Genomic DNA, 16,635 nt, shown 5'->3' on the forward strand with positions numbered 1-16,635 from the left:
GAGGAGTGTGGAGTGTTCTCCCTGTGTCTGCATGGGTTTCCTCCGGGTGCTCCGGTTTCCTCCCACAGTCCAAAAACACACGTTAGTAGGTGGATTGGCGACTCAAAAAAGTGTCCGTGTGTGTGTGTGTGTGTTGCCCTGTGAAGGACTGGCGACCCCTCCAGGGTGTATTCCTGTCTTGCGCCCAATGATTCCAGGTAGGCTCTGGACCCACTGCGACCCTGAATTGGATAAGGGTTACAGTTAATGAATGAATGAGTTGAGTGAGACCATTAAACTAAAATTAAAAACCATAGCTGATTAGTTCTTTTATGTGGTTTTATAGTGTTAGTGGGACTGAACTGTGAAGTAACTGGGAAGTTAAAGAGAGACCAAAATACAACTGGAGACAACAGGATTTAGCTCCATTAAAGGCAATATATAATATAATAATAATAATAAAAAAACAACACTTTTTATAAAATTCAGAAAGTGTTTCCTCTCCATTTGCTAATGGTGCAGTTGGTTTGGCACTGGAAACAGGTCTGATGTGTTTATGAGGCCTTACAGCACGACCTTCCACCGCACGACTTGTTCCGGCTCGGCTCTTTTGCTTTTCCATTGACCAAATGTTGTCCCTACTCCCTAGGTACTAAACTGTGACATGTAAACACTGCAGAGTGCTGATTGGCCCAAGAGACCTGTCCATTACCACAAAAGGCAGAGCTACATGAAAAAAACTGATCCTGGAAAACTGGGGCACAGAGCAGTGTTCACGCAAACACACAACGAGCAAACGGCACCTAACTTTACCGCCAGCGTTGTTGTGGTTTTCAAAGCATGTGGCTCCAGTTAGGGACAGAATTTTGCGACGACGCGCTTCATTTCACAGGGGAACTCTGCAACTGGAAAAGCCACCAGCTAAAAGTGAGTCGAGCCGATCCCATGCAGTGGAAAAACACCATTATTGTCAGTAAAAGGGAAAAAAGGACATGCTAGTCTGTCTCTCTCTCTGCCCACGACAGACAAACTGCATCTGGAGATGTTCGAATGGAGGAGAGTCCACCAGACTGGACCTGAAAATCATAAAAAGAGATGAGGATGTTGTTCTATTCCTGCTGCATATGTGGGTAATATTGACACATTTTTACTGACTCAGATTTCTTAAGATGAGACTGATTCTAAATTCTGGAGAGACTGCTAATTGCATGAACGTAAACACAGATGGAAATGTTTTTCTGTTGTGAATCAAACCGTGAATAAAAACCTACAGACAAGTTAAACTTCAGCTGTGTACATACAACGGTGCCCCCCCCCCCCCTTAAACATACCATTTCACCATAAAAGATGATTTAAAAAGATGAAACAAGACGGAGAGAACAGCACTTCCCAATAATTATAGACATTGCCTTTAATGACAGAACTTATTTTTCTGGTTACTCTTAATGAGCATATGTCCATAGCAGTGGAAGTCTATTTGGGCCTTGGATTTGGTTACAGTAGAATACCCTGCACAGTCACTAAAAACAGTCCACAGTCGTACCACACATTACTATTACTACTACTACTTACACACACACACACACACACACACACCCTTGTGTCATAGAGACATAGACTTTCATTCATTCCTTAACCTTAAACCTGTTTTCATCTTAAAATGTAATGGTCCCCACAGGGAAGACAAATTCCCACTATATGAGTAAAGATGTCTTGGTCCCTGCAATATAGGAGACAGCCATACCTGTCAACCTTACGTTGTAGGTTATATATTTTATATTCCTGAGGGCAGGATGCGGTAGCAAAAATAAGGCTTTAATTTAATACATATTTATCCTGACTTTAAATTTGATTGAGGTGGCACGGTGGCGCAGCAGATAGGTGTCGCAGTCAAACAGCTCTAGGGGCCTGGAGGTTGTGGGTTCGATTCCCGCTCCGGGTGACTGTCTGTGAGGAGTTGGTGTGTTCTCCCTGTGTCTGCGTGGATTTCCTCTGGGTGCTCTGGTTTCCTCCCACAGTCCAAAAACACACGTTGGTAGGTGGATTGGCGACTCAAAAGTGTCCGTAGGTGTGAATGTGTGTGTGTGTGTTGCCCTGTGAAGGACTGGCACCCCCTCCAGGGTGTATTCCCGCCTTGCGCCCAATGATTCCAGGTAGGCTCTGGACCCACCATGACCCTGAATTGGATAAGGGTTACAGATAATGAATGAATGAATTACATTGAATTCTTTTTCAAATGTAATAAGGTTAACATATTTATACATATTTCATTCCGGCTTATACTCTCAGTACAGTTCAGATTCAGAAGACACATTAATAAACTGACATTAACAAGTTTTAGTCTAATTAACAGTCTGTTTAATTCTAAAGGATTATGTTAGATTGGAAATGGCCTTGTGAATGTTTGTTTTTATTTATTTGTATCGCATAATAAGTGATGCCACAGCCTCCCAGATGACAGGTGTTCAGGGGTTCATTATGATACACCAATAAATGTCAGTAGAAGTAAGTGTCAGTAGAAGTAAGTGTCAGTAGAGGGGTTGGGATTGGAGTAACTTTCTGGAGGACCAAATTAAACCTCCTTGTGGACCAGCTTTGAGCAGCCATGCACTGCAGTATAGGGCCATAACAACAACCAAAATCACATCAAGGGGTGACACTACTAACATGAATTCAGATGCTGGTTTTCCTGGTCAAAAGCATGGTCAGGCTGGTCGACTGTGTAGTGTTCACGGTGCTTCTATAGTAACACAATAAGACAATACCAAAAACACCTAATTTCCAGATAATACGAAGATTTCAGAAGATGTAGGACAGTGGCCCTTCAATAATTTAAAGGGTTGTTCACTTCTTGAGCCTGATGTAGCATTGTGGGTAATATTACTGCCCAGAGGGAGACTAGTATGTGCTTTCTAACCTGATAAGAGAATCAAAGGGTTGCACATTAATAATAACATATGCAACACAGCTGCTATTTTAAATTCAGCTTGAAACACATTGTACATTGCGACAAACCTAAAGGAACCATTTCTTTTTTTTTTCACCGGGTGACTGTCTGTGAGGAGTTGGTGTGTTCTCCCTGTGTCTGCGTGGGTTTCCTCTGGGTGACTAGCTCGACTCCTTACATTATCACCTCATGTAGATCAAACACGGGGTCTCTCCAACGAAACACGCCGTTTCTAGCATTTTCTAGATGGTACTGGTACAGAACATACTGTTCTGAAAGTACTCTAATTAGAATAAGTCCACACATTCAAGTGGGCCACACATAAGCTCACTTTAATCTTAATGGTGCGTTGGTGAGTGTATTAAATGCGTCACATTAGAGAGAGAGAGAGGGAGAGAGAGAGAGAGAGAGAGCTATACTCCCCTCCTAGAGTGTAACAGTATTAGGGTCTGCCCGACTACTTTGCTAAGCATGTGATTCAGTTCGTGTGTGTGAGGAGCTGAGAGAGAGCAGCCCGCAGCATACACACACACACACCTCCACGCACCGCGTTTTCCACCAGCGTCCAAGAAAGATGGATATCAAAGACCAAGGCGCTCAAATGGAGCCTCTCCTGCCCACGGTAAGAAGCATTTTACTCTGTCCTCCTTCATGACACTGTCAGGTTTCTGCCTCACCATACATCATTACAGCATCTAGTTTGTGGGGGGGAAAATCCCGCCAGGAGGAGGCTGAAGTTGGCTTATTCCAATTATCCGTTCCACCTTAAACTGTACCAGCGCCAGCACAGAACTGTCGCACCATTTAAGGTGGAACGAGTATCCAACCGAGTGCAGTCTCGTGAAGGTAATACGTTCATATACCACCATGTACGGTTTTAGTAAGAAGACGCGACGGTGCGTGTGTGTGCGCGTGCGCGCGCGTGCCTTTGCTCCATGCACCAGGATGAAGCTCGCTCCTCATCCTCACAGCCCTGTATGACTAAACGCTGCGGCTGTAGCTTCAGTATTAGCCTCAATTTCAGCGTATTCAACGTACAGTGGTGATCAGACCATACACGATTAAGGTTGCAAAGGCTCATACAGCCAGCAACAGTCACTCTACCTGCTGGACGTTCATGTCTGGGTGTGTGCCAAGGATCCTCTACAGGATACACATTGTGTGCCATACTACGTTATGTTACAGAAAACAGCAACACTGCTCATAACCACCATTCAGTTATCGTGTTCTGGCAGATGTCCTAGTAATATCATGATTGCATAGATAAATCACGATTTGAATATATGATTCAATATAAATAGATACTCAAATAGCATTAAAGCAAAGTAATTACTATGATGGAATGCTGCACCCTTAAATATAATCTCTGTAGGGAGTATAAGGCAGTATCTATCAGTGCAGTCAAGGCTCCCTCTCGTCAGGCTGGTATATTTTTATAAATTTTAGTTATTTTCTTAAAGAACAAATTAGCATTTTTCACAAACATTCATGCGCCAACAGGGAGCTAGACGTGAATGGACACTGTTAAAGTTTCCTTCAACACATGGGATTTTGCCAGGGCTGATCTTCAGTCATTGATGTGGAAAGGTCACACAGGACATTTGCAGACAAAGCAACAGCAAGTGAATTCGTATCTTTCTATTGGTTTTCTTTACATTTACGTGCTCACATGCTTCTACAAAGCCAGAATTTGACCTGTTTTTTTCCTATTTGGCAAAGATAAAATCTTGGTCCATACTTAAAATCCATCAGATTTCCATTAGAGCTTGGTTTGAGCAGCCATCTTTTAAGACGCATGATAGACAAGCAAAGCATCCAAACTTTTCTCTATCCTGACAAACAGGGACAAACAGGTGGCTTGGAACAAGTCTGAATAGCACAGCTCGTCAGTGTCTTCAAACGCAGAATGAATACACGTTGTAATGAACCCTTACAGACATGTCTTGTGTTGCACTTTTGTACAATTTGTTTCTCTCTGTTTAGGAATCTGACCTGATTCTGACTCTTGTTTCTGGTATTTTGAATAGTAAATATTTGTATTAGCATATTTACATTCTTACTTTACATTTTTAAAGTATATCTGGATTAGAATGGGGCGCAGCAGGTAGTGTCGCAGTCACACAGCTCCAGGGACCTGGAGGTTCTGAGTTCGAGTCCCGCTCCGGGTGACTGTTTGTGAGGAGTGTGGTGTGTTCTCTCTGTGTCTGCGTGGGTTTCCTCCGGGTGACTGTCTGTGAGGAGTGTGGTGTGTTCTCCCTGTGTCTGCGTGGGTTTCCTCTGGGTGACTGTCTGTGAGGAGTGTGGTGTGTTCTCCCTGTGTCTGCGTGGGTATCCTCGGGTGACTGTCTGTGAGGAGTGTGGCGTGTTCTTTCTGTGTCTGCGTGGGTTTCCTCCGTGTGACTGTCTGTGAGGAGTGTGGTGTGTTCTCCCTGTGTCTGCGTGGGTTTCCTCCGGGTGACTGTCTGTGAGGAGTGTGGCGTGTTCTCTCTGTGTCTGCGTGGGTTTCCTCCGGGTGACTGTCTGAGAGGAGTGTGGTGTGTTCTCTCTGTGTCTGCGTGGGTTTCCTCCGGGTGACTGTCTGTGAGGAGTGTGGTGTGTTCTCCCTGTGTCTGCGTGGGTATCCTCCGGGTGACTGTGAGGAGTGTGGTGTGTTCTCCCTGTGTCTGCGTGGGTATCCTCTGGGTGTTCCGGTTTCCTTCCACAGTCCAAAAACACAAGTTGGTAGGTGGATTGGCGACTCAAAAGTGTCCGTAGTTGTGAGTGAATTTGTGTATGTGTGTGTGTCGCCCTGTGAAGGACTGGCGCCCTCTCCAGGGTGTATTCCCGCATTGCGCCCAATGATTCCAAGTAGGCTCTGGACCCACCGCAACCCTGAACTGGATATGGGTTACAGATAATGAATGAATGGATTAGAATGTCTACTAAATCTGATATAAATGTACTCAGACTTTCTTAACTATTTATAGTGACCTAAGATCTCAAAATCAGCCCTGTATCAGCACTCCAGAATTTTGCTAAGTAACAGTCCATGCTTTTTTTCACCCTCCTGTGTGTCATTTGTACAAGTCAAGCTTGAAGGATCGCCTTTGCCCTCTATCAAGATGGATGGCAGAACACGCAAGGCTCTATTTCAGGACATTCTCGGACTGAAATTAATCACATGCTGACATATTTGTGTCTTGTCTCAATTCCAGCTACATTGATTCCCGAGAAATACATCTTCTGCCCTTTTCTGCTGAGAATCTTGTGTTCCAAGCCCAAATATTCCAGGCCCATATATCCTTTTCTGTATATATCTGTCAATACTATTGCTGATACGATACTCATACATTTGAGTAATGCAGACCCAGTCTACATCTTCCTGGATTAACAGTACAGAAGACTTGATTTTTATGTGTTACAAACATAGACATTTTAGTTCAGTTTAATCTAAATGCCCTGTTCTTCCGGAGTACAATAAATATGTTGTCTAATATCATTCAGAAATATTGACCAAATGTAAACACCTATCTGATGCTGGTAATTGATTTTAAAGTAAATATCTGCTCATGCCGATATGACTGCAATGTAACTGTGTGCCTGGTTTAACTTGAGCTAATTCCTTACATAGATGAACAAAGAGATGTTTAATTCCAGGCACTTATTCTAATTCAGTTAATAGACGAACTCATTGTCTGTAAAGGAGCCTATTGTCTGTACATGGACCTGCTGATATATTTTCCCCTACGATATGTAAGGTGTATGCGAATGATTGTGCACTAAAACAGTTTCAATTTTATATTCCATTTGCGAAGCCTACGCTGGAACTAAGCACTAATCACCATAAGTTAGTAGAGCAGTGTGGCTGGTGGCTGAGAGCTCCTGCTGTGTGTTAAGCCACATCACACATCGCTCCCACTCAGTCAGCCTGAGTGCTGGAAGGTGCTTGTGCAGGGGTGGACAGAAAGGACCACTTTACCAGAACGCTAGATGAAAGTATGAATATCTTTTTTTTTCTGACATTTATGGCACAAAACCCTGCACTAATCACTTCAGAGCAGATTTCCCCTTATTATCCATGTGCAGTTGACAGAAAAGCTTTGGTGCGACCCTAAAAACACGGTCCTCTGCTGGAGCTGATGCTGGGGTGATTTTGCTTTGGTCTGAGGCTTAATGCACAGTCATGCTGATATAATGATGATATGTAGTTGGAAATCTAAGTTCTACTTGATGTGATGTTCTATGCAATCACATTTTCATATGTTTCAGATGTATAAGGTAATATGGTCGCTGTAGTTAGTGAGAGCATGATCATCACTGGATAATGCTCTACCTTCACTGTTCATTCATTCATTCATTATCTGTAAGCGCTTATCCAGTTCAGGGTCGCGGTGGGTCCAGAGCCTACCTGGAATCATTGGACGCAAGGCGGGAATACACCCTGGAGGGGGCGCCAGTCCTTCACAGGGCAACACACACACACACACGTTCACTTACACACTCACACCTACAGACACTTTTGAGTCGCCAATCCATCTACCAATGTGTGTTTTTGGACCATGGGAGGAAACCGGAGCACCCGGAAGAAAACCCACGCAGACACAGGGAGAACACACCACACTCCTCACAGACAGTCACCCGGAGGAAACCCACACAGACACAGGGAGAACACACCACATTCCTCACAGACAGTCACCCGGAGGAAACCCACGCAGACACAGGGAGAACACACCACACTCCTCACAGACAGTCACCCGGAGGAAACCCACACAGACACAGGGAGAACACACCACACTCCTCACAGACAGTCACCCGGAGGAAACCCACACAGACACAGGGAGAACACACCACATTCCTCACAGACAGTCACCCGGAGGAAACCCACGCAGACACAGGGAGAACACACCACATTCCTCACAGACAGTCACCCGGAGGAAACCCACGCAGACACAGGGAGAACACACCACACTCCTCACAGACAGTCACCCGGAGGAAACCCACGCAGAAACAGGGAGAACACACCACACTCCTCCATTTCTATGAAGTGACAACTGCATGTTTTTCAGTGAATGCAACATATTCAAGCCTGAGAAAAGTGCCAACACACTTTCTGCTGAAGTAAACAGGGTAATCTTCTTAATAATAATGTGAGGTCAGCCTAGCTTGGAACAAGTAATATGTTTGTTCCACCCAGTTGTGTTTGTCGACTTTGTTGCTGAAAAACTATTACTGTAAGCTTTGTGGGTGTGTGGTAATCACCTAAGCTATTATCCACAGAGTATAATTTGGACATGCAGTGTGTTCAGAATTATTTTATGAAAGCACAAGTTCTTATAATGTCAAATACAGGAACTACTCAAGGTGAAAAGAAAAATACATAATGTTTAACAATCATTGACTTTTTTATACTAAATGCAGATATTTCCCAAATACACAATATATTAAGTATATCTGTTCATTAGCCTTTGTAGCATGCTTTTTAGTTCAACAACAGTGAAGAGTCTCTCATTTACAGAACCATTGTGGTTTATCCACCCTGAGAACATATTTAAACTGGTACTGACATTCACCTGAATAAACGTGCTACTCCAAAATCGCCCATACATTTTTATTTGTTTAAGTCAGGTGAGGAGTCAGGCCACTCAGTTTGGTCATCACCAAACCCCTTTTTCTTGAAACATTCACAAAAATAGTGGGAAGCATGAGTTGGAGTATTGTCTTTCATGAATGAGTGTTTTTTTCTTACTCTTGCACTATGACCCTGTTGTTGCAAGAAGGTGCAGTACCACTCAGAGTTTAATTCCACTTCATCTTACACACGAAAACGGCCAATTAATTCTTCACTGGTGATACAGCCCAGAAAGCCTCTACCACCACCTTGTTGACACCTGAGTCGCACTGGAACCACTAGCTTCTCTATCTGGTCCATCTCATGTTGCATAGCACTTGTCAGGAAATATTATGTTTCTAATTAGTTTCAATCTAGTTTTAGCCCATTTCTTTCCAAATGTTTCAATGTTTTTTGATCATTGGGCGCCTTATTTTAATATTGGACACATTTTGTTATGGGCGGCACGGTGGCGCAGTCACACAGCTCCAGGGACCTGGAGGTTGTGGGTTCGATTCCCGCTCCGGATGACTGTCTGTGAGGAGTGTGGTGTGTTCTCCCAGTGTCCGCGTGGGTTTCCTCCGGGTGCCCTGGTTTCCTCCCACAGTCCAAAAACACACGTTGGTAGGTGGATTGGCGACTCAAAAGTGTCTGTAGGTGTGAGTGAATGTGTGTGTGTGTTTATTTGGCCTCTGTAACCCATTGGACTTTATTTATCACAGTAGCATGATTAATTAACAAATCAATGATTTTTTTTTTCATTTTAAAAAATGCCCCAGAATTTCAGAACTGATGTTTGTAAATTCCCTCATGACTCCACTGATGAAATCTGTCAGAAAATAAATGGCATCTTAAGTTAAAAGTTAAATGAGTTTTCAAACACATGCTATACATTTTCCTCAGAAATTCCTTACAAATATATATTTACCGATATGGTTTTATTGTTTTTGAACTGCATTTTTGGGTTTTGAATTATTCTTCAGTAATTTCCACAAAATTTCAGTCCATATTAAGTTTTTCCACCTTTAACTGTACATCTAAAATAGAATGATAATCTGTAATAACCTGGTGAAAATTTATTTTTGCTTGCTGTCACTACCTGAGGTAATAGTATTTATATAATTTAACAGTGACATTTTGCTCTTTGCAGGTAATTACGCCTTCCAGAGGAAGAAGTGTGGTAAGTGTGATGGTTTTTTGTTTCTTGGAACGTTTTTCACATAGTTCTACTGTGTCTGTTAAAATACTGTAGGAATATAATGTGGACAACAGAAATGATCTCATTTTTCATTCTTCCAATTTCATAGTGGACATTGTCCGTCTGGTACCAGACAATGGGGTATTACAGGACATTGTTTATATATATATTTTTTATTATTAATTTTTAAAGCCAAAGTAATATAGTTCCTAGATAAAGTCTTCATACATATTATAAATTAGGCAAAGCTGTGGCTTTGTTGGGCGGCACAGTGTCGCAGTCACACAGCTCCAGGGACCTGGAGGTGGTGGGTTCAATTCCCGCTCCGGGTGACTGTCTGTGAGGAGTTGGTGTGTTCTCCCTGTGTCTGCGTGGGTTTCCTCCGGGTGACTGTCTGTGAGGAGTTGGTGTGTTCTCTCTGTGTCTGCGTGGGTTTCCTCCAGGTGACTGTTTATGAGGAGTGTGGTGTGTTCTCCCTGTGTCTGCGTGGGTTTCCTCCGGGTGCTCTGGTTTCCTCCCACAGTCCAAAAAACACATGTTTGTAGGTGGATTGGCGACTCAACAGTGTCCGTAGTTGTGAGTGTGTGAATGAATGTGTGTGTTGCCCTGTGAAGGACTGCTTCCAGGGTGTATTCCCACCTTGTGCCCAATGATTCCAGGTAGGCTCTGGACCCACCGTGACCCTGAATTGGATAAGCGGTTACAGATGATGGATGGATGGATGTGGCTTTGTTGCAGTCTCTAATGGGTCAGATACATCATTTTATATATATGACAGAAGATTTTGTTTTAAAGCATTAAAAGTGCATGATGGAAATCACTGAGATAAATAGTCATTCAGAATTGTTTGCTGTTGGTTTCCTTATTCTGTCTGATATGTGTTTGTTTTGTGTTACATATATATTTTCAAATATATTTTTAATCCATTCAGTGTTCAAATACAAATACATGCAGGTAGTGTCGCTGTCACACAGCTCCTGGGGTTGTGAGTTTGAAACCGGGTTAGCTCCAGTTCTGTGAGGAGTTTAGTGTGTGGAACCGGGTGCAATTGGTAGTTGAATTGTCTACTCAAAAGTGTCCTGAGGCCCTGCGAAGTACTGGCACCCACTCTGGATCCACCGTGACCCTGAACTGGCAGACAGTGATTGAATTAGACTGCAGAAATCGTATTCCCAGGTTCATATCGCAACCACTTGAAAAAAAATCGGAATCAATTTCTCGTCAATAAACTATTTCACATTAATCTGAATGAAACACAATAATGATCAAACATTTGAGCAGAACACACTTGCAGGCTCTTCGTGGACCTACTTGAACAGAAACTGGGTTTAATCTGAAGTCTGGAGTGTCTCCAATCTGAACACATGGAGGGCACTGTGGATGATGATACTCAGGTGCTCAGACAGAAGGCAGAGTAGCAGCTGTCTGACTTTAGAGAAGAATATAAGTCACAGTCTTGTAATTAGGCCTGTCACAATAATTACATTATTGACGAATCATACAATGTATCAACATTACCTCAATAATTTTGTGCTGACCTCAGTATCGCCCATTGTTTTAACTGGATTTTAGTTGTTCACTCTGTTCTGGTCTCTGGTTTTTCTCTGGTCTCTCTGTACTGGAGCCTTTATGTCATTTTGTTTAATAGCAGTGGTATGACTTAAATACTGTAAAATCAATATAAAATGAATTTTGGATTGGGTTCATTTGGAACTACTATTTTTAAGGGATCAGTTTTTTATAGTTGTTTACATGGTATCTGCGTTAAACCTGGGGATAAGCGTTTGTCTCGAAACGTCACTGTCTCTCTCTAATAATAAGGCTATCCACATTAAACTTTAATCTATCTCTCTCTGTAGATATTAGGGAGCATATTTGTTGATTGCCTTAGTCTTTACTCAGTGAGTTTGGGGCCTTCAACTCTCTCTTTCTTTTTTTTTTTGTTTTTTCACTTCATTCATCTGGGCTAGAATGCAAGATAGAAGCGCTTAACCCAACAACTTTCTACCACAAAGATGAGTGAGTTGTTGTGTTAAAGTCTGCTCGTCTTGCATGCTAGATAAGACAGTGATACTCTCACAGCATACTCCTTTCTCATCTGCCATTGTTATGCAGTTTTTGTGCGCTCTCAAATGGAGGACCATGGTGATTCATTTTTAATTTGGTTCTTGCAACATGACACACTGCGACTCCTGAAGCAGTTCTTCATTCCTCAGTGAAGGAAATAAAGGCTGTACCTTTGGCAGCATGGCTACAGACTGACAACCCTGAATATTGTGATGAATGTTTCAAACTTAGATGCTGAGAACTCTGAGGCTAAAAAGGACAGTGTGCTGTGGACTATTAGAGGTCAGTATAGTGGGCAAACTCTGGATACAAGAAAAACTTTTGCTTCTGCTGTAGTAGCTATTTACTTAGGTCACTCTTCCTCATGTCTACAGACCCACTCTCATCCTCCTTCTATCCCTCTCTTAATGTTCTCCACGTGTGAATCATGTATGACTGTTGTTACAGAAGGATGAGACGGAGCTCTGCTATGTTTTCATGTGTTTTCTTTTAGTAATAATTGTAGTCTTTTGATGAAAATATACAGGGGTTGGACAATGAAAGTGAAACTGGTTTTAGACCACAGTAATTTATTAGTATGGTGTAGGGCCTCCTTTTGCAGCCAATACAGTGTCAATTCGTCTTGGGAATGACATATACAAGTCCTGCACAGTGGTCAGAGGGATTTGAAGCCATTCTTCTTGCAGGATAGTGGCCAGGTCACTACGTGATGCTGGTGGAGGAAAACGTTTCCTGACTCGCTCCTCCAAAACACCCCAAAGTGGCTCAATAATATTTAGATCTGGTGACTGTGCAGGCCATGGGAGATGTTCAACTTCACTTTCATGTTCATCAAACCAATCTTTCACCAGTCTTGCTGTGTGTATTGGTGCATTGTCGTCCTGATACACGGCACCGCCTTCAGGACACAATGTTTGAACCATTGGATGCACATGGTCTTACCGGTGCAATGTGCAGTTAATGAAGATTGGCCTCCAGGCTGCTCCAATTTAGCCATGAATCCTCCTACACTAAAATGACAGGTGTTTCAGTTTCATTGTCTAACCCCTGTACTTTTAAAAGTAGCCTATTTTTTTTTAGGAATATTGTGTACGTTACCCTCAGTGTATTTTACTCTAATTGAAATGGTAAGTAGGTCTAATTCCACTGGGTATTTTAGATGCCTTACCTGTCACATTTTATTCAACACTTATTTGCATCCAGTTAGCTGTGAATTTGAATATACACAACATTACACTATGCTTCATTCAACTGGCACAAATGTTAAATTTTGTTATAAAAGCACACTATGAATATGTGATACGACTTGAGATACTGTTTACTCATTTGATTGTCACATGTGGATCACTGGACGACTGGCAGAATTCAAGCTGCATTGCTGCTGATACTGTATCTACAACAAGTGTTGTATATTTAATCATTAAATAAAGAGTGAAGCATTTTTAATTAAGAAGATATAATCTTTGTGAGTCTCTGTCCCTTTAGGGCCCTTACAATGGTCCTAGTCCCTGCTCCCACCCTTATGGCGCCATTGCCTTCTAATTATATAAACCTAGGTAGACAGTAGTGTTTACTATTGCTAAAACCATGTAATAAGTCAGTAGTTAGCTAACAGCTACACCTACATTTTGTAGCCTATCTGGCACTTCTCTGGTCTCTGGGTAAAGTGTTCTTTGAGCTAGACAGTTCAACAGTATCAGACTTTCCTCCAACCCTTTTCAGAGACTGACTTCAGCTTGTTCTTTAGTGAATGAGTTACTGTAAAACTGCACTAGAGAAAGCTGCAGACTTAATACCATGCAATGATTTTCAAGTTTGCTTGCACCATAGACATTCTCCTGTTACTGTTTAGAAAGTCTAAAAAATACATCCGGCCACAGCATGCACATCCTTGACTGTATTCTATTTTAGAACAGTTTGTTAAATTAAGTATTGTATTTGTTTACAGTCAGTTTATTTATCTTTTACCAAAGATTGACCCAGAATATTCAACTATTCAGAAATGTTGTTTTTGGGAAGATATTCAGCTTTTATTCTGAGATTCGGATAATTGTATTCTCAGAAAAAAGGTACAGTGGATGTAAATTATTGGCCACTAAAGGTACAAACAATGTAAATGTACGTTTAAATGTACAGCAGTGGTTTTAAAATCCAGTCCTGCAGATAAAATGGGCGAATGAAATCAACAATATTAAAATCTACAATTATTATCGAATAAGGTACAGTTAGGTTCCCTAACTAAAGGTACAAATATGTGCCCTTGAGGGTACCAACACAGTCACAGTTTCTCTAACAGTGTAAGGTATTGATAAAAGTCACACTCCACATTCAGGCTGTCCATTGGTTTAAAAAAAACAAAGCATGCTCCTCCCAGAAACCCACCACTCCACCCATTTTCAGGCTTGCTATAATAAAAGTCCTCGCAATGAAGCATGCAACTCCACAGTACATTTTGTCAGGTTCATACCTGAATTAGAGCACCTCCAAGAAGTTCTGGTTATCCCATGGATATACTGCGCCCTTTGTAGCACTGTGTATACACAAGCTAGCGAGCGAGGCTAGCAAGCGATTCTGACCTGTGATCCACAGAGCAGCCTCAGGATTTTAAGCCCCCACCCCCCTAATGTTTAAATATTTGCTAAATATTATGAGCGAAGTTCCATTGTCTTAAAAATAGTATGGGATAGCCCTAGGTTCTTGTCTTGCTGTGTCATTTTGTCTATTAGAGAACAAGTATCCTCGAGGTGTAGATTTTGGCACGTTTCTCAAGCATCCAGTCAGTAGTCATTTTTTACTAAATAAATTCTTGAAATCATTGTTCTCCTAGTCAAGTATCAGTGTCTGGTAAAATGTGTATGTGTGAAAAGGTCTTAATTACTGTATTTACAACTAATTTTCAAGAAAATGATTGTGTGGAATTGATTTGATCAGTTCTCAACACTTGTCCCATACTTTTAACTTGGTGCTAATGTAACATATTAAAGTGTTCTTAGGTGCGCTAATGTAAAATTATCACTCTCATTGTTATGTTACAAAGGTTATGTTCCTTCTTGCAAAGGAAAAAAAAACATTGTTAGAGCATATGGTAAATGTTGATAATCCCGTTGTGTTCGGTTCAGATGCCTTGTTTCAAATGGATATGACGTTAGTCATATTTTCAGCCCTATTTTAATTGGAGACTGAAATGCCAAATCCACTTCTGTTCATTAATTATTAATAAAAACCTTAAATATGACCTAATCTGCAACATTTTTATACATACATGCAGACTTAGGTGAAGGTTATCTATCTTTCTGCAGTAACAGTAAAACACTATAGAGCCTTGAAGATTGTGGTCACTGAGGTGTAAAGAGTGAGACACTGTTGTGAACCTCTCAGCCTGGGCTTTGTATTTCATTGTTGTGTCTGTATTGCAGATACTTCACCTGTGTCCCCGACCTACACACTGCGGCTATTCTGAATTAAAGCTAAAGTGCAGAAGGGTGCACTGCAGGGAACTGACTAAGGTTTACCCTCTGGCTTTATTTATTTACTAAAAAAAGAATATTATTTTATCTGAGAAATGAAAGAAGGTCACACACACACACACACACACACACACACACATACACAGAGTGTGAGAGAGAAAAGGGAGTGAGGGAGGGACTGAAAAAGATAGAGAAGGTATAAGGGAGAGAGGGAGAGCAAGAGAGAACAAGAGGGAGTGGCAAGGAAGAGGAAGTATAAAGTAGCGAGAGAGAGAGAGAGAGAGAGAGAGCGAGAGAAAGAAAGGCCTTGTATGATCCTCTGGCTATTAGCTGGTGCAACACTCCCAGAATGCCCTTGAGACAGAGTAGAGCAGGTCAAAGCACAGCACATAACGTGGATGGATAGCTGCTTAGAGTACAAGACACTTAGAGACACACAGAGAGAGAGAAAGAGAGAGCTGCTAAATATCTTAGACAACTGGTCAGTGCTGTTGTCACAGCTGTAATCTGCTACCGGATTCGCAGGCAAGAGGACACTCTGGTCACAAATATTGCTGCTCGTTTGGCTACATACCGCTGGAGTGTCTTTTTTTTTTTTTTTCTGTCCTGGGACGGTGAGAGAGTCAAACTGTTTGCTGTGTGCCTGCAGAGTTGAAACTCTCAGTATAGGACAAGGGACTACATCTGCCTGTTTAACTACACGACTGACTGACTTACTGTCTGACTGACCACTTCACTCATCCTACATCTGTGTTGATAGACACAGCACAGGCCATGAGTAAGGACCTCTACAACCGGCTCCACTCACAGGTATTCTGCTACTACTGCTGCATTTAAGACATAGACCTGTACATGTGTTTGTGAAAGGACTAACTCTGCAGAAGATGGAAATTAAACACTATAGTGCAGAAATATACAAATTGTGCTGTATACCTTTTTCACTTCTGGATTTACTTTCATTCTCATAATGTTGAGATAAATTACAAAGATTACGTGTTTTTCTTTGCTGTGACATGTAGATGCAGTGTGCTGTGAGTTCACCCCTGTGTGCTGCAGTGCACTAGTCATATGGAGCACTGCACACAGAGCAGATTGTACTGATGTGGAAGCAGTAATGCAGAGGGAGCTGTTTTGCTGCATGCTGTGTGCTTTTGATGAGCTGCGGTACAGTGTGTACTGCTTCTGAGGCACAGTGTAGGCTCTACCTACGAGTTCATCACATCAGTCATGAGGTTTTGAACAGTGACATTTTAAATCTTTCTCCAGGCTGTGTGTTTAATCTTTATCTTGTCTCCAGGGCTTACTGACAAACACTGTGAGGTGCATGATATAGTATATAAATGAGAATATATTATCCATGAAAATTATGGCAAAACTCTTGGGTTGGGGG

General features: G+C 41.9%; 1 protein-coding gene across 2 annotated transcripts in view; it reads left to right on the forward strand.

Annotated features, from left to right (window-relative positions):
* The first annotated feature begins 3,423 nt into the window (after positions 1–3,423).
* slc4a10b (solute carrier family 4 member 10b) overlaps positions 3,424–16,635 on the forward strand; it is a 61,925-nt gene continuing 48,713 nt past the window's right edge. For both annotated transcript variants that reach the window (XM_066686606.1, XM_066686605.1), the window contains exons 1-2: positions 3,424–3,548; positions 9,664–9,693. In XM_066686606.1, the coding sequence (XP_066542703.1) occupies positions 3,501–3,548; positions 9,664–9,693 (78 nt within the window). In that variant the 5' untranslated portion in view covers positions 3,424–3,500. The remainder of the gene's footprint in view (positions 3,549–9,663; positions 9,694–16,635) is intronic.

Source organism: Hoplias malabaricus, chromosome 12 (assembly GCF_029633855.1).
Source record: "Hoplias malabaricus isolate fHopMal1 chromosome 12, fHopMal1.hap1, whole genome shotgun sequence".
Classification (NCBI taxonomy): domain Eukaryota; kingdom Metazoa; phylum Chordata; class Actinopteri; order Characiformes; family Erythrinidae; genus Hoplias; species Hoplias malabaricus.